The 21,854-nt window shown below is 36.2% G+C and overlaps 1 protein-coding gene across 13 annotated transcripts in view; it reads left to right on the forward strand.

Moving 5' to 3' along the window:
* Nucleotides 1-21,854, forward strand: part of CHL1 (cell adhesion molecule L1 like) — a 207,054-nt gene that overhangs the window by 132,832 nt on the left and 52,368 nt on the right. For 12 of the 13 annotated variants that reach the window (XM_032411794.1, XM_032411789.1, XM_032411792.1 and 9 more), the window contains 5 exons: nucleotides 9,947-10,069; nucleotides 11,155-11,325; nucleotides 12,261-12,308; nucleotides 14,062-14,182; nucleotides 19,238-19,422. In XM_032411794.1, coding sequence (XP_032267685.1) covers nucleotides 9,947-10,069; nucleotides 11,155-11,325; nucleotides 12,261-12,308; nucleotides 14,062-14,182; nucleotides 19,238-19,422 — 648 coding nt within the window. The remainder of the gene's footprint in view (nucleotides 1-9,946; nucleotides 10,070-11,154; nucleotides 11,326-12,260; nucleotides 12,309-14,061; nucleotides 14,183-19,237; nucleotides 19,423-21,854) is intronic. The other variant, XM_032411796.1, reaches the window with a different exon arrangement.

The raw sequence follows: 21,854 nt of genomic DNA on the forward strand, positions 1-21,854 counted from the left end.
AATGAGAGATATTAACATATGTATTTTATTTTTCGGTAGCTCAAGCAGAGAAAACATCAGTAAGCCTGTGGAAGATTTAAAGAACCCAAATATAAGGTCCATCTAATGAACACATAGAGAACATTGTACCTAAAACTGCAGAATGCATTTTTTTCAAAATTTGATGACATATTAGCTATGAAGTAAATATGACCAAAATGCAATTAAGTTAGAAATCAATAATAAAAACAAAATTAGAGAAGTCTTATATCTTTGAAAATTAATAAATGGAAGTCTAAGTAACTCATAGGTCAAATAGGAAATGGCAAAAGAAAATAGAACATAGTTTGAAGTGACAGTAGTAGAAATTCTACATAACAAAGCATGCTTTAGCTAAAGCATTATTTAGAGGGATTTTTTCATCTTAGAAAACATACATTAGAAAATAAGAAGATATGGAAATTAATAATCTAAGCTTTTTAGGTAGCATAATTTTAAGATGAAAATGCATGAGCTAATTTAAGGTAACATAATAAACTCAAAAGAGATTGAAGGGATAAAATAATACAGAAGCAGAACATAAATCCAACAAGCAGGGGTGCCTGGGTGGCTCAGTCGTTAAGTGTCTGCCTTCGGCTCAGGTCATGATCTCAGAGTCCTGAGATGGAGCCCCGCATTGGCATCGGGCTTCCCTGATAAGCAGGGAGTCTGCTTCTCCCTCTGCCCCTACCCCCCTGCTCATGCTCTCTCTCTTGCTCTCTCTCTCTCTCAAATAAATAAATAAAATATCTAAAAAAAAAATAAATCCAACAAGGGGGTGTGAAACCTTTATAGTTGAAAAGTATGCACAATTATTGAAAAATATTTTTAAAAGATCTAGATACATAGAAAAAATATACCTTTTTCATGGATTTGAAGACTCAGTAAAGCTAAAATGTCAACTCTCCATGACTTGATATATAGAATAATTGAAATCCAAATCTCTAGTTTGGTTTTGACATGTTTGTGGAATGTGACCAGGTGATTCACAATATATTTGAGGAGCAAAGGGCAGAATTTGGTAGAAACTCTTGAAGAATAAGAACAAGTCAAAAGGACTTGGCCTTATTTGATAACAAGGCTCAATGTAAAACTTTAGTGATTAAGCCAGTATGGCTGTGAATGGGATTAGATAGATGGAACAGCATAGAGAACCCAGAAACAAACCCTTGTACATGTGAAAGCACTATGAAAACACTAGCGTGGATTCCTTCCTTCCCTCCCTCCCTCCCTCACCTACCTTCCTTCCTTCCTTCCTTCCTTCCTTCCTTCCTTCCTTCCTTCCTCCCCTCCTTCCTTCCCTCCTAACTTAATGGGGTGGAACGACTGATTGTCCATGTAGAGATACATTTATTTGGAGTCTTACCTCACGTTATATAAAAAATCCATTCCAGGTAGATTAAAGCCTAAACTTCGAAAGGGAAAAAAATATTTTTAAAAATTAAAAAAATGATTCGGAGAGTGTATTTATGATTTTAGGGTAGGGAAGTTTTCTTAAATAAGACGCATTGAAGTTCCATTAAGGAAATCACTAAGGATTATTTGACTACATTTGATTTTTAGAACCCCTTTTTAAAATCAGAAGACCTCAGGAAGAAAGTGAAATGATAAGCCACAACCCGGGGAAAAAAAATCATTGCCAATGACTATAACTAAAAATAATGTTATGTATTTATAAATAATTTTAAAAGAAAATTATAAAAAATAATTTTATAAGGAAAAAGAAGTGAAGTGGCAAAAGACATAGACTTGTACCTCAGACTGGAATGGCCAATGAGAATGTGCTCAACGTCGTTAGTAATCAGAAATAGATTAACCATAACCCAAATAATAAAAGCATTTGTTCCCACAGAATTGGGAAATATTACGAAGTCTGAGAGTAACAATTTTAGGTGGGAACAGGCAGCTACTATAATATGTATCTACCACTGTTGCAGGTATACTTTTCTACCTGGTCTGTGGAAAATACTTGTCATTGACTCCTTAATTGAAGATGCTCTCACCTGTAATCTCGCTATTCCATTTCCTTCGTCACACATGTGAATGTCATCCATGTCCATTGGGCCTATTTGTGGTACCATTGCTTGAATTAAAAATACATTGGAAAAAACATGAGTCTACTGATGATAAGAATGAATAAATCTATTGTGGTATAGTCATACAAAAAATACTACTCAGCAGTGAAAATTGATGAATCTTAGGAATATGTTGCACAATAAAAGCAAATCTTGGAAGAATACATACAATATGATTTTATTAATATAAATTCAAAATATGTAAAGATAAAATATTGTTTAGGGGTATGGTTGTATGTGGTAAAATTGTAATGAAAAGCAAGAGAATGATGAAAAAAAGACTCAGGATAATAGATACCTCAAAGGGAATGGGGGAGGGGATGGATTCTGCAGCAGACAGGAAGGTAAAGGTATTTTTTGTATGATGGGTGGTGGATAAAAGAGTGTTGTATTTCTTTGTTTCATTTTTTTTCTATATAAATGGCATTTTTGTATATGCATAGTTAATCAATAGCATGCTTATTTGTCTGAATTAGATGTACTGGGTTATTAAGTAAGATATGATAGCATAGTAATGGACAAAGTACTGACGGTAAACTTGAAAACTGGCCTCAGGAGTTTAGGTTTGAAGTGACATTCAATAGGAGATGTTCATGAATTCTGGATCAGAAAGTATTACAATGATATTTGTGGTCGTGGTCATAAAACTAGACAGATACATTGTCTCTAGGTATATAACTGTAGTCATATTATAGTTTATATTATAAAACTACATATTGTAGTCTAACTATAACCATATAATCTACCTATCTAATTACCTGAAATAACTGAAATAAGATACGTGTGCAAGAGAGAGGTATTAAAAATCTGTTGTAGGAGGCAAGGCATTAGCGTGATCCCTAACCTGAACTCTGATGGTTGCCATGGAGACACAAAGGAAAAGGCAGTAGCTAGATCTATTGCAGAGAAGCAAATGGTACATGTTAGTATAAGATTCAGCAATTAAAGGGTTTTAAAAAATATTTTCTCTCATTATCTAAGCAGACCAAGTGAAGGGGTGAACAATGTGAGGATAATTCTGGCCTGAATCTGCTAGCATTGCAATGAAGAGATGAGAGTCGCATGTGAGCCATGTAGTGGGTAATTACCCTGTTTTTCTGCTGCTGTTGAAAAGAGCAAAATAAATTAGGTTTCTTATGCATCATTTCCAGTCTCTCCTGAAATTACTTCATCGTCTAACAGCGTTCTACAATCATTTCTATGTTGAATAGGACCGCTACCCCAATTCCTAGGGGTTTATAAATCAGAGACCATTTAAAGCTTCCTGCAACCTTTATCAATTGATTCTTTTCTTAAGCTGTAGAGAATCAATTCTATAACTATATCGATAGAAACGTTGTGATTCAAATTTTAGAGTTTCATCTGATTTCTTAAAGTTTTCATTAGACTAACCTTAAAGGCTTTAGCTACCTAAGTTTTCACATGAGGAAAATAACTGAAAATCCCGTTATTACTTTCTACAAACAGAAACCTTTATACCCAATGTTAAGTTTTCTGCTTTCAGTAACACTGCAGTTGAGTTTGCTAGGGAATGAAAGAGTAAAAGAAAAACCAACCAACCAAACACAACGCACTGTTTTCAAACATGGAAAAAATCATTTAACTAAATGGATTTTCCACAATATGGCTTGGAGAGTTAGTCAGTGAATTATTCAACAAATCTTTATTAAGCTCCCCTCATGTGCCAGTCACTTTTCTAGGAATTTGAGAGATAGCAGTGAACAAAACAAAGACTGTCCTCAAGAAATTTCTATCCTATGAATGTGGTGAGTGAGTTTGGGGAGAAGGTAAGGTTCTTTCTAGCCTTCATTTTGACAACCACCAGCGCAGTTAAAATGATATAAATGATTCCATTTGGGCTGTTCAGTACTGCCTGTCATTCAGAGCACAGATCAGCCTTTTCCAGTTAGCATCCCTCCTCTGTCTCAGCCTCTAGTGATTCTTCTTTCTGATTTTTTAAAATTTATTTTTATTTTTTTAAAGATTGTATTTATTTATTTGAGAAAGAGAGAGACAGAGGAGGGGAAGGGCAGAGGGAGAGGGAGAAGCAGACTCCCCGCTGAGCAGGGAGCCCAAGGGGGGCTTGATACCAGGACCCTGAGATCATGACCTGAGCCAAAGACAGATGCCTAACCAACTGAGCCACCCAGGCACCCCCTTTCTGATTTTTTTCAAAGATTTTATTTATTTATTTGAGAGAGAGAGAGTGTGTGTGTGAGCAAGAGAGCACAAGCATGGGGAGCAGCAGAGGGAGAGGGAGAAGCAAACTCCCCGCTGAGCAGGGAGCCGGATGTGGGGCCTAATCCCAGGACCCTGAAATCATGACCCAAGCCGAAAGCAGATGCTTAACCAACTGAGCCACCCAGGTGCTCCCACTTTCTGATTTTTTAAAACAACTTTTTGAGGCATCATTTATATACCACAAATTTTATCAGTTTTGAATGTAAAATCAGTGAGTTTTTAAAATAAAATTTTAGTACAATCATCATCATAATCTAGTACTAGAACATTTTCATCATTCCCCAAAGATTCCTTATGCCCATTTGTAGATACTCTCTCTTCCTACCCCTAGCTCTAGGCAGTCACTAATCTGCTTTCTGCCTCAGTAATTTTTTTTCTGAACATTTCATATAAATGGAATCATACCATACATGATTTTTTCCATCTAGTTCCTTCCACCTAGCGTGTTTTGTGATTTATTCACATTTTAGCATATATTAGTAGTTTGCTCCTTCTTATGGCTAAATAACATTACATTGTATGGATGTACCACTATTTGTTTATCCCTTCACCAGTTGATATCCATTTGGATTGTTTCCAAATTTTGGCTATTACAAATAGTGCTGTTAGGAAATCCACATGTAAATTCTCTGGAGTTTTTGAAGCATTTAGTTATATACTATTTGGGAGTCTTTTGGTTGTCATGTGTACTAACTGGGATACTTAAAAATGGTAAAGATGTCATGCTATGCTGTTCTTCCTTTGCATGCTTCCAGATGCTGCTTGAATGCATATTATCAGTTTCTGATTTATTGTTTCATAGGCTGAAGAATAAAAGAATGAATAAGAGTACTAAAGCAATTTCCACACACTATTAAAATAATCTAGGAAATGGCAGGCTTAAAGATGCAATCCACTATATACTGTTTTAATGGAAACCAATTAGAATTTCTGGTCTGCTGGGTTCTACATTTGTATAGCTTCCTCAGATTCCTCAGGACAATTCCCTTAAGACATACTTTGGCTATTTACTGCTCAGATTTGGGAGGGGTAGGGTAGCAAAAGCAGGGTCTGGTAGCATATGCTAATTTCTTTTACTGATGTATGCAAACCAACTAAAGAAGATCAATTTGTTAAGTTGAGAGTTCAACTTTGAGTTTTACAGGTTTTAATTAAGATCAAGGATTTTCCTCTCATCTATCAGATTGTGTGAATGACTAGAATGAAATGGGCTGGTTTGGGTGTCCTTCCTTAGTGTGAATTCATTACGAGCTCATAGACTGAAAGGCAGTGTTATTTCTCTGTAGTCCTAAATGGATTAATGGGGTACTCTATAGGAAATGGGAATCAATTAAATTTCTCTACAGATGGAAACTAGACTTAGGGTTGATACAGCATGTGAGCTCAGTGGCATGCATTCATGATAATGATGTCAGACTGTAAGCAATTCGCCAAACACATTCAATGGAAATGTAAGAAACTCAAAAAGCTCACCGTCCAGTCCTGTAAATAGAGAGGTAAGTCAAGATAGATAAAGTTCTATGGCCATAGGAAGGTTTGCCCAGTAATGGGGAGGAGTATCTTTAAACCATAGGTTCTACATGAAATACATACTGTTTCTTCCCTCTGGCCCCCTCCCTACCTCCTCTGTAAAAGCTAATTGCAAATATTTGCATAAAATTACAGAAGTTGTTACAATGTAGGCTATAGAGAAAATCAGAAGGCGCAACAGAAGAAAGTTCTATGTCCCTTTGCCCATCTCATTTCATACAGTATGGCAGGGTGTACCGTACGAAGTGAAAATACTTGAATAATAGCCAGCATATATTGAGTGATTTTCAAGTGCCCCATGCTATTTAATTGATTTATATAAAATGGTTTATTTAAACGTTGACACAAATCAATAAATGAGGTGTCATTGCAGGTTGAGTGAGGAAACGGAAGCACATTAAGTAACAGGTCAGATCACATAGTAAGTGAGGAAGCCAGGAATCAGCCCCAAGCAGCTGGCTCTAGTTTATGTGTATAACCCCGGTGCCGTACAGTGCTGCCTACACTTTGATCATTCAGGTAACACGTCCTCTAGATGAGCTGAAATAAGTTATACTTTTTTGTTGGAAATACCTTGGCAGTCAAGTGTCAGACTCGTGGAGAGATAGGAGTGTAAGAAGACTTGATGTGATTTCTTGAGTATAAGAGAAAGATTATCTCTAGTTACATAACTTCATAGTGGTTAAGTCGCCTGTACCTTTTTCATTTAAGTGGTTTAGTTAGCACAATTTGTATTAAGTTAAATTATCCTGATGCTATCTCATTATTTTTATTATTAAGCATGTTGGCATGGTGAGACTGTACAACTTAAATTTTATAATATCCTTGCCCTTAAGAAACTTCTAGTCTAGTAGAGAGGCGATTTCAAAGGACTCTAGGATCCCAGAGAAAAATAAGTGGGGGCACAGAAGGGTAAAAATACTGGTCTGAAGCTACATGGCTAGTTAGTTTGAGTGCCTGGGCCAGAACCCAGTTTATACATAATATACTATAAATACAAAATATATTTTTTAGAAGTCATCTGCATTTCAAGTACAAAGATGTTACTTTTTCAGTATCTTAGGTTGAAAGAATTGAAGTGATGAGTTTCAAAACTCATCGTCACCATCTGAACTTGTAGAGGTCCTAGAAATTTTGTACTTGCTGGTTTGCTTTATATTGATAGTTCCAGTAAGAAGACTGCTGTCCACCTATCTAGTTTCTAGAAGAGTTCTTCATGCTAGATTCTGGCTGGGTTTTTAGGAAACTGTACCATTGGAGTTGTTACTAGAAATTTGTCTGCAACACTGAATAATAACTGTGCGAGCCTATTGGAGAACAGTAAACAAAGATGGGTGCTATCAACTGCTTGATTTCCTGATGCAGATAGACTGGTAGGGACATTATATATAAAGGAAATTGACTTCATGTAGACTTGGTTATTATGGGATTTTCAAACATTCTTAAACTTCTGCATAGGTAGATGCTGATGTACAAGTAGATTCTGATTCCTTTATAGAAAGGCCATTCCATGGTCAAGTCCAGTGTTAGTGAAACATAATTAAGTGATTGTGTTTTTGCTGTTGATGGAGAACTCATTTTAAAATATGTTGGCAAGCTAAAGCAATGTAGTTGCTTTACACAAAAGAAAAATGATTGTTTACAATTCACTTTTAAAAGTATCGCATCTGTCCAAACTCAACAATGCTAATGTTTATCACCAGAGAAATACAATTAACCAAAGTCATTGGTTGGAGTTATTTTTAAATGGAGTCATTTCTTTATTTGAATTAAGATAAAATTCATGCCTGCTGTTGAGTTACAGTAATTAAATTCCACATTTATCGGTGGCCATTAAAATGTTCACTTTCTAGCATGGACTCATACTTACTAAATAGTTTCAGAGTCGAAGAAGAAGACCATAAAAAAAAATACTGACAAATTAATGTCTTTTATATTATCTATTCTCAGACCTTAAATGATTAAATATGTAAATATTCTCCCCTTGTTTCCTATATTAATTTCATCTTTGGTCAAAAACTGTTGTGAAGATTTATGGTATGTGATAAAGTGTTTGATAGACTTATAAATTTTATTTTCTTTGTTTTTATTATTGATGTCTTGGAAGCCAGTTGAATTACATATTTACATCTTTGGAATTAGAATTTTATAATCTAGATTTAATTAATGCATGGATGCTAGTGCTTCATTGGCAGTTTGAATCATTGGAATTTTCTGAATACTCCTAAGGGGAGCTCTCCAATTAAAGCTTTATATATCTTATTAATTAGCTACTTTACAATAGATGTCACCCAGGGAACTGTGTATTCCTGTAAAGCATTGTAGAGTTTGCTTGTTATGAAACAGGATTACAGGCTCTTTCCATTGTCTATGTTTCTCTTCCTCTATTGCCCCTTGTATCTGAGTATAAACAGATTCAATAGCTATCTGATAGCACTGTTAATTTCAATACCAAAGAACACAGGGCTTCAGTTATAGCAAGTTACGCTAAACAAGTGATGTGAATTTGGAGCTTTGGGCATATAATAGTTTTGTAAGTTTCTACACATTACTTGCATAAAGTATACTTTCTACAAAATGATTTGTATAGCATTTGCTTTCGGTCAAAGCTAAGGCATTACCAAATAGGTGGCACTGATATTTTATTTACAAGATCTTACCATTGTGAATGTCCCAAACATGCTTTCCTGTCTTTTGGTGGAAATTTCATGCTACCAAAGCAAAAAAAGGATTCCAAGATAGTTGCCATTTCAAACATGTTTCCAGCCTTGCCAAGAGAAATCTGCTACAATGGGTTGACCAAGAGGGAGTCGAGGATTGTCACATGATTGAAGCTTGCCTTCCAAATTGGCAAAGGCACTGTATATAGCCCACTGCCCCTGAAGTGCTATGCCTTGAAGGGTCCTTGAATTTATTAGACAAAAAGCAATTCATTGTAACTAGCTGGTGCACTGATAAGAGAAAGGTCAGCAAATTCCTTCAACCACTCAGGAGTTGGGGTCAGGGTTGAGGGCAAGAGAACAAATACGTAGGAAATGCACAAAGCTTCTCAAGAAGAATTTTATAATAAATGAGTATATCTTTAGACTTCCAAGAATAATGATAATCTTTTGTGAACCACCATTTAAGAATGAAATACAGAGATGGAATACCCCCTGATAAATTCCATCAAGCCAACAATGTTATAAATACCTTAAGGTCCTTATCTTCCATAACAGCCTGAGTAATTCTATCATTCAAAGCCCCTCATAAAACCTAAAGGTATCAATATAGTGTTCAAGCAGAATACATTTTGAGTATTCTTAAAACTACCTTATAAATAATTTCATAAAAATAATCACACATTCATGCTGGATTTCCAATTCTGCATAGTTGTGACTTTTATTCCCATTGTAATTGTGTTGCTCTTTTAGGAAAGTGCCTCCAGCATGGGAAAGAAACAATATGTTAAATTATTGCGAAGTCTCCTTTCCTACATCAGTTCCATTTCATTTGAAATTTCATTTTCTGGGAGTGATTCCAAAGTGGAAGGTTCTCTTAGCAACTTAAAGTGGTCATGTTTGTCTTTTCATTGTTATTTGTACCATTTTTCCCACGTGGTCTTTGAATTTTTAATTTAGTTTGGTTATACTTTGAATAGCATATTTGCCCATCACATTCAAGGGCTTCACCATAAAGCCAGAGACAGAGAATATGTACCTGCCTAGAAAATAAATCACAGTGTTTGAAGAAAAAAAGTACGATATCTATCAGAATTTAAACTCAGTGAATCCTGTGACTCACAACTTGTATCTCTGTGCAGAGAAATATGCACAAGCATATTGTTGCCAGTTGATGTCACGTAGCAAAAATATTTGTTGTCTACACTTGTGAAATGTAGGAGCATTTTTAAAGTTATATAAGGTTGCACCCCAGATTCTTAACAGTATTTTCTTCTGCAGGGGAGATAGGAGAACCAATATTTGGGGCATTGAGTTTGTTAAAAATACTCTATTTTTTAAAAAGAAGGTTTTAATATATTTCTTATAACATTAAAAGTTAATTTTAACATAATGTCTTAAATGATTTTTTTTTTTTACAAGATGTACCAAAATTCCCAAAAGAAAAAATTGACCCTCTTGAAGTGGAGGAGGGAGATCCAATCGTCCTCCCATGCAACCCTCCCAGAGGCCTTCCACCTCTACACATTTATTGGATGAATATTGGTAAGTAACATTCTGTACCATCCATAGGATTTTAATTTCATGTATCATGTCAAATAACATAGGGAAACAAAGATTAAAAAATAATCTAAGATTATCAACATGGGGGAAAAAAAGGAAAAAACATTATCATTATGGAATGAAATAGATTTTCAAAAAATTATGTCCATCTATATAGTGTGTTCCAAGTTTTAACTATTCTTTTAAGGATATATGTGAAAACACTAGAAAGCCCCTAAATATTTCTCTTGGTTTTATCATATCTGAGAGAGTAGAAGCTATTGATATGGTAAAGTATGTCTATGAAGAAAATACTTTCTATATTCCAAACAACTTACTTACCTTTGGAATATTATCCATGTTAAAGTTGAGGATGCTTGGGTCTGTGTTGCTAGTGTTAGATTTCTATTTTAATAATGTTCTACCACTATAGACGGTGACCCACAGAGAAATTAGTCTTAACCTTTGTGTTTAATTTGCCAAAAAAAAATTGTATTAATACTCGAGTTGAAATTACAGCTTCTTGTAAAGTCCTTCTGGCATGTGCCTTCACAATGTGCCCTAAATGTTTTCTCATTGTGGTCCCGAGAGAAAAATGACAATATTTATATAGTCCTCAGAAGAAAGTGAGAGAAACTATTCTTGGCTGCAGCCAAACATTCCAGACTCCAGTCACCCTGGAACATTCCAGACTGCATCCAGGAAAGACAGATTAATATCTCTCTCAGACACAACTTTTGGGGAGATCTGTGTGATTGGACCAATTGAACCAGTTTTCAGATAAGCCAGTACAGAAGTAGAGGCTTAGATGGAAAAGAGAGGTGGAATCTACAGACTGGTTGTCCACCAAGGGGCTTCTTTGGTTAATGGTCGAAAGCATGCTCCCAGAGGGTTGTTTTTTGTTTGTTTGTTTGCTTTTTACTTCTCACTCATTGTTCTTTTTGTAAGACGAGACTTACAAGGAATAGGAAGAACAAGCATGAAAAGAAAACAAAATGAAATAATAGGAAAGAAAGGAAAATGAAGAAGGGGGATGAGGCACAATAAAGGACAGTTGCCCCTATTAATGACGAGATGTTTCTTTCCAGAATTAGAACACATTGAACAAGATGAAAGAGTATACATGAGCCAAAAGGGAGATCTGTACTTTGCAAATGTGGAAGAAAAAGACAGCCGGAATGATTACTGTTGCTTTGCCGCATTCCCGAGATTGAGGACTATTGTGCAGAAAATGCCAATGAAACTAACAGTTAACAGTTGTAAGTCCAAATAATTTATCGTTCCATCGTGAATGCTGAATACAAATGTGCCTGTAATTTCATTCTGGCTGAAGCCAGTTAAAGCTGGGTTGATATTTTCCGCCATTGTTTAGCTCAACTCTAGAGACTTCATCCAGATGAAAGAGACATCTGCAGCTGCAGACCTACAGTAGCTCTGTCTCTCAGAGCCAGAAAATCAAATCTCAATTCACAGTACAAGTATATTTCATTTGACATCTGCAGGATCTGGTCCTTTGCAGTGGGTGAAATACACAGCAATATTCCAGGGTTTCTGAAGCAAGTCTCAGGCTTTGATGCATTGTGATCTTGAGTAACCAGCAGGCTGCAAATGTGAGAGAAAACAAGAGTCAAAAATAAAAAGAATGAGTATTATAATTTTTATCACATCAAGCTTTGTTGTCCTTCCCAAATTGGCAAAGTCATGTGGGTTGCTTCTCTTCCCTACTTGATTCTGCAGATGCCAGTCTGGGTTCCCAAATGGGAAAAAGTCATTAGTGGGAGAAAGAACCAAAAAATAATCCCTGACAGGTCACTGACTGAATATTTGGCTCTGGTAGAGTCGCAAGTTGGCATTACCATTCCATTGTCTGATTTGGTTCATGGTTTTTTCCATCTTCTGTGTAGATACACTATGCCAGGCCTTCACTATAGCATACCTTTTGGCAGCCCCAATTCTCTTCAACAGAGCTGTAATTTGTGTCCACTCGACCTGGATTCAGCTGTGGTGGTTTAAAATTAAACTCATTATAATATTTTTTTTCCAATATATCCCCAAAGATGATGTTCTAGTGAAGCATGGTTGTATCTCATTTTGTAATCTTTCTAAGAGAAAACTATGACTTTTCATTCATTATTGATATCAGCATCTACCATTATGTTTGTGAGTTTTTTCTTTGATTTTTTTTTTATTTCAGTAAGGCATGCTAATGACTCAAGTTCATCCACAGAAATTGGTTCCAAGGGTAAGTCGATCACATGAAGAATGTTGGCGTTTATTTTTACCTTTTGTAGCTCATTGTCATCTCAGAATTTAAATTTTTCCTTTAATATCTTCATGAGTATATTAAAATACTAATATTTTTATAAAGGAAAACGCCTGAGCATAGAGGTTTCTATTGCCCCCTCCTTCCTTAAATATGTGTGAAGGAGTGATATTTATAAATTCATCACTTTGTAAAAGTATATATGTAATATAATTCATATAGACAAAAACACATACACTCACACACATATATATATGCATATTTTTTAATGGAGTAATTATTTTACATCTCCTAAAATGTCTGCCATGGTTGAGTGACATTTTGGTTGATAGCTGTTACATGCATAAAGGAAAAAGAAATGGTTGAGTATCAACAGAAGTAGAGAAACACTAGATTTAAGAAAGTAAAATGGTTATTTTTCTAGTAAGACTTCTCAGAATACTTAACATGGGACTGTCTATTGTAACTCTGAGAAAGAATACAGTCTGCAACATTTTGCAAACTCATTTGTCTGTGAAATATTTCATTTTTACCCCCCACAGAACATCTAATAGAGCTAGTGTTTTTTGGAAGATGCCTGAGTAAATCTGAATTCTATAGTAAGCTAGTTTTCCACAACGAGAAGAATCCTTTACTTGAATGCAACACAGGTCCTTTATACCATTGGAACCAGTGTCTTAATCTAGATATCTGATACACTGGCAACATCACAAGGGCTGGATGAGGGCTCTTTTTGGTACACGCTCAGTTTGACGGTGGACTGATGAGCATACATCCCCACCTTCATGATCATTGAGGTCAATAATCCAGTCATGTATATTGTATCTTTATAGCACTCAGTGAAAAATAATTGCATAAAATGTGTGTTCAACAATTATTTTTCCATAAATACTTACAAGGAACTGTCGCATGTAAACACTGGTACCAGTGCCCTTCATTTCTCTACTCTGAATGTCATCTGTTTATACTTCCCACGTCATGTCAAATCACATTGACATTGGATGGGAAAAAAAAAACCAATTTCTGTAAACAATTGGAAATGCTGTTAAAATTTACATTGAAAATGGAAGTCCTCATTTGCCATTGTATTTGAAAAGTACTCTTGAGAAGTAACAAATGGAACGGTTCCATATGTTTTTAGTGAGAGTGCTTGCTAATCCTTCCCTTCAACCGTGTTTCTCTTTGAGGGGCTGAGACTGTAAACAGAGTCATCTTAAAGAGCTTGATAACTTCATAGATGCATGGGATCCACCACAGACTTCCTGAATCAATTTCTGGGAGCAAGGCCTAGGGAGCTGTATTATAACAAGAATCTTATCAAATACTTAGGTACATTAAATTAAATAAAAATATTTTTATTTTTACACAGCCGTCAAACATGGCCAGGTATGATTAAAGTGTAGGATATAAAATCATAGACTATCAGTTAACTCTTAAGGGCTTTCATCAAGAAACTAATTATCTTGAACTTCTGGAATTTGAAGATGTGGTTTCGATCACAACCTTCTTAAAACTTGGTACTCCGCTAAGTTAATGCATCTGAAGGACAATCCATGCTTTATGGTAAGAATGGAGTCTATTTAAATGGTGATATATTAAAAATGTGTCTGTGTATATATATACATAGGTACATATAGGTATATATGTTTAAGTATGTTTTAAGAAAGATTTAGTGCCATGGGATTTTAACACTCTTAGTCTGGAAAAAATTTGTGACTTTTTTGTATTATAGCAAATTTGATCAAGCAAAGGAAACCCAGACTGCTGTTGCCTCCTACTGAACGGGGCAGTGAGTCTTCAGTTACTATCCTCAAAGGGGACACCCTGCTGCTGGAGTGTTTTGCGGAAGGCCTGTGAGTAACTTGACCTCTGTTTATCACTTTGTCCATCCATTTCTGTAGAGAATAATGCCTCAGTTAAGCAGTTACTCCTAGACACACATTTTTTAATTATTTCTTTAAAAAAAACTCTGTTACTACATTTCTGGAGGAAGTAATTTGCACTTCACTCTACAGATTTCAGGCTGTGACTGAGATTGATTTATAATTAGATTGTTCTGTCAGTTTGTGATAGTGTGAATGGAGGTGACAATGACAACATTCTCCTTACCTAAGTCAGTGGGGAGATGCCATCCTTAGAGCTCGAGGTTCTTAGCTGTCAGCCTCTTACTGTTGCTGCTGGGTTTTTGTCTCTCTGCGATTCCATTTTGTCCTATTCCTTCTCGTTATGCAACGAGCTCTGATTCCTTTGCAGGTCCCAAGGAGCCTTATGTATCTATTATTTCACCCTGTTGACCTTTGCATACAAGGAGGTCCAGACCATGTAATTTTAGAGAGCTTCACCTAATAATATAATTAACTCAAATTTTCATATCTGAAAAATCAGTGCACATTTCCAAATCCTCCAAAAAATGCCTTAAGGAAATTTCACTTGGTCATCTCTTAAAATCGTTACATTTGTTGAGTAAGTATCCTGAGTCTATGCAAATAGGGACCATCTTATTTAATTCTGAGTCATGAAAGTTTGCCTTTTTCCTGCCACCATCCCTCTATGCTTACCACCACACGACCATTGCTACCATTGGGAATACCATGGGAAAATACATCCCACCATCCCAATACCCTGAGTTTACATAATTAGCTTGTAAGCTCAGGCCTTCTTTTGGCTGGGCACCTGGTTAGTGAAGTAGAATTTGAAATTTTAAAAATTGTTGTCATTCATAATTCAGTATATATTCTGAATAGGTAGTTTTAAATTGGTTTTTGAAGAAAAAGAGTCCATTTTAAAGGTTTTGCAACCCCTAAGTTTTGCAAATGTCTCTTCCATCCAGCGAAGACGTGCAGGTTGCAGGGCATCTGGGTAGCTCAATCGGTTAAGTGTCTGACTCAAGGTTTCGGCTCAGGTCATGATCTCAGGGTCATGAGATTGAGCCCCCAGTGGGGCTCCATGCTCAGCGGGGAGTTGGCTTGGGATTCTCACTCTCTCCCTCTCCCTCTGCCCCTCCCCCCCCCACGTGCACTCTCTCTCAAATAATAAATAAATAAATCTTTTGAAAAAGAGAGATCTACAGCTTATGTGTTTGAGATTGCCATAGCGTATTTGATGTAACTAGTTAGATGTGCCTTGTGACATGACCTCTGTTCCAAAAGTTTGGTCTCTGTATTATGTGAGAAGGTGAAAGCCTCAGGTTCAGTTTGAATCATGATGGTAACTACCTGCTCTGTTGTTCTTATTCATAGATGTTTACAGTGGTAGCAACTCAGTTCTTTCAGGAATCATCACTATTCTTGGTTGACTCTTTGGGCAGGGTGAACATTTCAGGAATTCTTTTTTCTTATTTCCCACAAATGCCATAATTTACCTCTTGAGTTGGCTGGGAACTGCGCGGATTTTCAAAATAAAACAAATGCTCTCATGTGCTTTTTGGAAAATGCAATGTCATGAAGCAATATATAGAAAGAAAATGGACATAAATATCTGTGTCCTTGGGACGGGATGATTCCTGATGGAGTGTCAAAGAGTTTTCACCTACAGTGGCTTCCTCTTACTCATGTTGGGTTTGTGTTGGATAATCTATCTTGCCTGGTCCTCTTTCAGATTTTGTATTGTAAAATTTTTAGAGTCCTTTAAAAATTGTTTTCTGAGAAGTTTTTAAACCATGAATGTTCTGTAGAAACAAATCATTATAACTTGGACGTTGTACTCTTTATTATGTGTCAGGCACTCTATTTTACACTTTACACGCATTAGCTCATTTTATCCTTGCCACATTTCAGGGCTATCATTATTCCCATTTGCAGGTTAGGTAAATGAAGCCCAGAGGCTAGAATTCACTTCTTCAAGCTCAGTGAAAAGTGGAGCTGGAACTCCATCCTTTCTGCCTCCAGACCCTAAACTACCTCTACATTTAACGTATTTCCGTATATTTCAACCAAATGAACTGTTCTCTTCAGCTAAGGGGACAGGGTGGGGTGGGGAAACCAAGCATGGCATTGTTTCTGAATCGGAAGAAGTGGCCTGTAGTAGATATTTCTGTAAATGGTTAGTCATAATGAAAATGTTGATACCATTAATTAAAACAGGAAAAACTAAACAGGGTTTCAGGTCTACAGATTCTGTGAAGAAGAGAGAAATTTTGAATAGTAGAAATGACACTGTGAATCTCCTTCAGAAGAAGAGGCAGTGAGTGGAAAGTACACATTCATGTGCCAGTTCACACTCACTCCCACCCTGGAAAAGCTGCTTTAGGATTAGAGGGGGATATTGTTGCTTCCCTCTGTTGATCATTGGGCTCACACTGTTTCTTCTCTCTCGCCTCTCTGTTTTGTAAATTCATAAGCTAGGTGTGATTGTGCTGCAAGATGCTACATTGTAAAAATGTAGGAACTATAAGGAAGTATACAAACAAAAATTGGCTGGACAAGGACCTGAACAAAAATTTAAGATTATGAGATAGTGCATGTTTGTATAGTAAAAGGGATTAAGGATTAAGCAGTATATTTTCATTCAAAATTTCATTGCTCAAATACTGTTAGTATTTACTAACAGTACCTTAAATTTAAAAAAAAAGAGAAGAAAAAAAATTGACAAGAATATAACTGGACATCCTTGGAATGGGATAGATATGTCCCTAGATAAATGAGGTCTCATGTTCACCTGATACTTATAGGTAATCTTTTTATTCTCTTCTTTTAAGGGATAGGTATAGAGGATTAGACTAGTTTTTGAGGACTAGCAAAAAAAAAAAAAGTCCTGCAGAAAGTGAGATGCTTGCACTATTAAAACCTGGACTCATGGAAAAACTGGTTTGGAGGAACCGAGGTCCAGAGCAGCCTGTAATTTGGCAAACTGCCATTTTAACAGATGGCTTGGAAAGCAAGCAGTTAAGAGACTTGAGTTCGGCATCCTGTTAGGTGGTGTGCTCAGGAAGCCGGCAGCTAATATCCTCTCACAGCTGCCTGTCTGAGCATCATTGCTGTTCCCCACAGAAGTATGCCCCGTGCTCTCAGCCTGGGCAGATATAAAGTAGTGGTTCCAGCTCTGGATGGCTTGTAAGCACTTGAACCTTGAATGGAGGAGGGGAAGAGAGTAAATGTGCATAAATTAAAGGACCTACATCTTTACCTCCAATATATATTTTTGCATAATAATGGAATTATTTTAACTGATCAATACAATCTTAGATAATTGACAGAGACTATATGAGATAATTGTTCAGTTATCGACTAGTAGCTAATTAATTTGGCTACAAGCACACATTCCAAGAATATACAGTTAGGAAGGAAAAGGGGATGGAAAAAGCACAAATATAATAGAACACAGTGGTAGAAAGGACAAGTTTAGTGTTGGACAGACTTAAGTTCTAACATGTCATTTATTACCCCAGTAACTTTAAGCAAATTAATTAACTTCTTGGAGCTTCAGAATCCTCACTGGTAAAGTGATGATAATTAATGCCCATCTTTAGAACATATCAATATCTTGTAGCTATTAATAATAAAAATAGAGTGAGGAAGGAAAAGCAGCATCATTAAAAATAGCAAAATAGGGGCACCTGGGTGGCTCAGTTGGTTAAACGTCTGCCTTTGGCTTAGGTCATGATCCCAGGGTCCTGGGATCAAGTCTAGCATCTGGCTCCTTGCTCAGTGGGGAGCCTGCTTCTGCCCCTCCCTCAGCCTGCCATTCCCTACCCGCCTTGTGCTCTCTCTCTCCCTGTCAAATAAATAAATAAAATCTTTTTAAAAAAATAGCAAAATAAAGTTTATTCCATTCATGTAGCCCAACTGGAGAGGAGAAATAAAATATTATCAGTTAAAATCAGCCATCAATGCTTTCCACATAATTCTTTTTATTTATTTATTTATTTATTTTTTCCACATAGTTTTTTGAAAAGATTTTATTTATTTTAGAGAGAGAGAAAGAGCGACAGTGCAAGTGGTGGGAGGGGTAGAGGGAGAGAGAGAATCTCAAGCAGACTCCCTGCGGACAGGGGGCTCCATCCCACAAGCCTGAGATCATGACCTGAGCTGAAACCAAGAGTCAGCCGCTTAACGGACTCAGCCACCCAGACACCCCTCTGCATAGTTTTTAAATCCCAAGAGTCATAGATGGCACCCATCCTCCACTCGTCTCATTTTTGTGAGCTGGGATTTTTCTTAAACCCAGCTGGCTTGATTCTCCACTCCTGTTTCCCTCCCTAAGGTGGAGAAAGTTATCCTCTTGATGTGTGACAAGTTATCAGTTTGGTTTTAGTTTTGTTTTGTTTTTACTTTTTTTTGTTTGTTTTGATTGGGTGATCTCATCTTTTCAAGCAAGGGAGATGTGGTTCATTCCCCCTTCCCTCTGTTCCCCAACAGAGGGAGAAAGCCATGTGTGCTTACTCTTGGGTCCTACTTTATCTTGTTTTTCAAACTCTTACAGGGAATGGGGCAGTTATTATTAGCCACTTCAAATCACTTGCAAGGAGATTTCACACTTGAAATATATCTTGTAAATATTGAAAGTTTGAAAAATATCTTATGGTATTTCTGTGGGTCCAATTATCCACCCTTTTATCTAGCCACACCTATTCAGCTATTATAATTCCTAGAATCAGGAATCTAGGTTTCCTGAACGAATTGTCCTCACTATTCATAAAACAGCTATTTTAGAGTCAACCCTCTTAATAGAAGAAACTTGATTTCCGTAGAAGCAGACTATTCAAGGAGCTTTCAGTAAAGGAGACCTGATCCAGTCTGACGTTCACCATCGAAGGTGGTGTGCAGGGTGCACAGGGAAGGCTAATTTTTATTTACTGGAGCTCCGAGTGCATACATAAAAGCATCATGTTAAGGGATGTGACCTGGGAGGCTCTTTAAATTTAATTGTGCACTTTAAAAAATGTTTATCACTCATTTATTGTGTTGCAGACCAACTCCACAGGTTGATTGGAACAAAATAGGTGGCGACTTACCAAAAGGAAGAGAAACAAGAGAAAATTATGGCAAGACTTTGAAGATAGACAATGTCTCCTACGGGGACAGAGGGAATTATCGTTGCACAGCCAACAATTTCTTAGGATCAACCACTCATGATTTTCATGTTATAGTAGAAGGTACATTCCCCATGTTGATTTATTTTTCTTCTATTAAAAAAAAAAAGGTGAATTGCTATATGTAGTGGACCTACACTTCTAAAGCATATATGTTAAAACAGGTAAGCCATTTAAACTTTTAATTTGAGAGTGGGTACTGGATTCTATTATACTCCAATTAACCAGATTTGTCATTTACCCCACGATACCTTATAAAAGGGACAAATGGCAAGAAAAGATCTCACGTTAGGGATTAAACACAGATAACTTCCACATAATTTTTATTATAATAAACATATGATGCTGCATAATATTAAATCATAGAAGAAGTAAGGATTACAAAGGAAGGATTTATTATGATAAGTATCATGATGAGCTTGTTTCCCAGGCCTATGGTTAACTTGCTATGTCCTTAATCAATTTGCTTCACCTTTCTGTACATCAGTTTCTTCCTCAAAGAAATGAGGGTGTCAGACAAATTATCTTAGTTCTTTCCTAGATACATTATTTTTCTGTCCATATCTTGGGTTCACATGACATTTAATATGTTACTTATGAGGAAAGGGTAGACTGGATGCTAGAAATATTAATTTTCTATCAGATGATGCAAAATACACATTATATTCAAGTCATCTCTGTAAACCCAAGCCTTTTAATCAATAGAGGCTTAGCTATTGTTTCTTATATTCACAGAAATAAGTGGGCCATGATGTCATCATTTTAAAAAAAATCTACATATCCCACCATGTAGATGTTGGAGCTGTATCTGCCCTGCAAGTAAAGGTTATCTAGGCATCTTGGGAATCTGATTGACGCAGACTGTTTTCTGTGGGTCTGATTACATTGAGGTCTCCTATCTATAGTTTGGTTGACTGTATTGATCAAATTAATGGATTGATTACTGCATCTGTACTTATTTAGTACTGTGTAGGCTTAACTACTGAAAGGAATTGTCTCTTTCAGGATCCTATTTAGTGAACCAATGCTCTAGGGTTTCCATTTGTATTCCAATAAAGTTTACTGCTTAAGCCTTCAGTTTGTGCAGGGAACACCTAAGTAAAAGGCTGACTGTTTTAATTAATGGGGGGGAAAAAATGAAGACTCAGACACACATTCCACTTACAAGTAAATGTTAGGATAATTGTTTTAGTCGTCTGCTGTTTGGAATGACACCGCGTTTCCAAGACCTAGCCCACAGTGTATATGATTAAGTTAGGAAGAGCGGAAAGCCAAAGATGAGAATATCATTTTCCTTGATTCAAAAAAAGCAAAACCTATATAGGAGAAATATTACTCATATTACCAATATTACGCATAAATATCATTAGCTGCCAACAGTGATATATTCCTCTGATTTTAAATTAGTCACAAAGAAATTCAGAGAGGAAGAGTTTGAGAGGTTTGTATATATATTTTTAGTCATCATTTGATGCTCCCATATAATTCAGCTACACCATGCAACAGGGATATTTTCCTGTAACCCTTTACCCCTGCCCAGCACAAACACATACCCACAAACCAGACATGTCTAATTGTTAACTGCTCCTACTCCAAGTTGCTGACTATTAGAAATCCTTCCAGATGGCTGGAACATTGCTACGGTAGCTGAATATTTTAACAATCTGGCCATGGTTTTCTTGACTGTAAGACTGAAGCTTTCAAAAGCATTGCAAGGGTTGCAAAAAAAAAAAAAAAGGATGTAAACTTAATTACACAATTTAAAATGTTAACTGTAGGACTCTAAAGGATTCCAAAGGAATCTAGGTTTCCTGAACGAATTGTCCTCACTATTCATAAAACAGCTATTAGCCCTATTGAGATGTAAATTATGTTTTTATTAGGAACATTTAATCTTTTCTCCTTAATGAGAAGCTACTAAATGTGCCCTCGGTTGTATGTTTTAGTAGTTTCTCTTCACACATGCAAGTGAAAGGCAAACTGGGCTCAAGAAGTCGGTTTTTCTTTTTTTTAAATGTGAAAGCAGTAAATATAAGCCTCATTAATCATAAGCACGGATGAGCTTATTCTATTCAATTGTCTTCTGCTTTCCTGCACTTTCTTTCCCTTTTTTGTCTCTTGTTTAGAAACTCAAATGAAATAACAAGGATTACCATAGGATCACAGAACAATGCTACTGTGAACTTTGAAAATCGAGTTCATTCTGAAAACACCCATTTGTGCTTAAATAAAAGCATGTATTATATTGTATTCTCTGTCTATGTGATGTTTCTTCTTTATTACTAAACACAATCAAATTCTGTAATTGAAGTTACAACATCCTAAATATGAAAACTGTATGCATTTTCAAATTCTGTCATACATGTAAGCAAAAACATCCTTGTCTTGACAAGGCACAGGTATCCTTTCTAGGTATCTATGACATAAATATTTTACATTCAATAAGGAGAGATGTTAAAATGGCATCTAAGATACTCTAAATCCGGGAATCAGAA

This window comes from Phoca vitulina, unplaced genomic scaffold, assembly GCF_004348235.1.
Source record: "Phoca vitulina isolate PV1807 unplaced genomic scaffold, GSC_HSeal_1.0 scaffold13, whole genome shotgun sequence".
In the NCBI taxonomy this organism is placed as follows: Eukaryota; Metazoa; Chordata; class Mammalia; order Carnivora; family Phocidae; genus Phoca; species Phoca vitulina.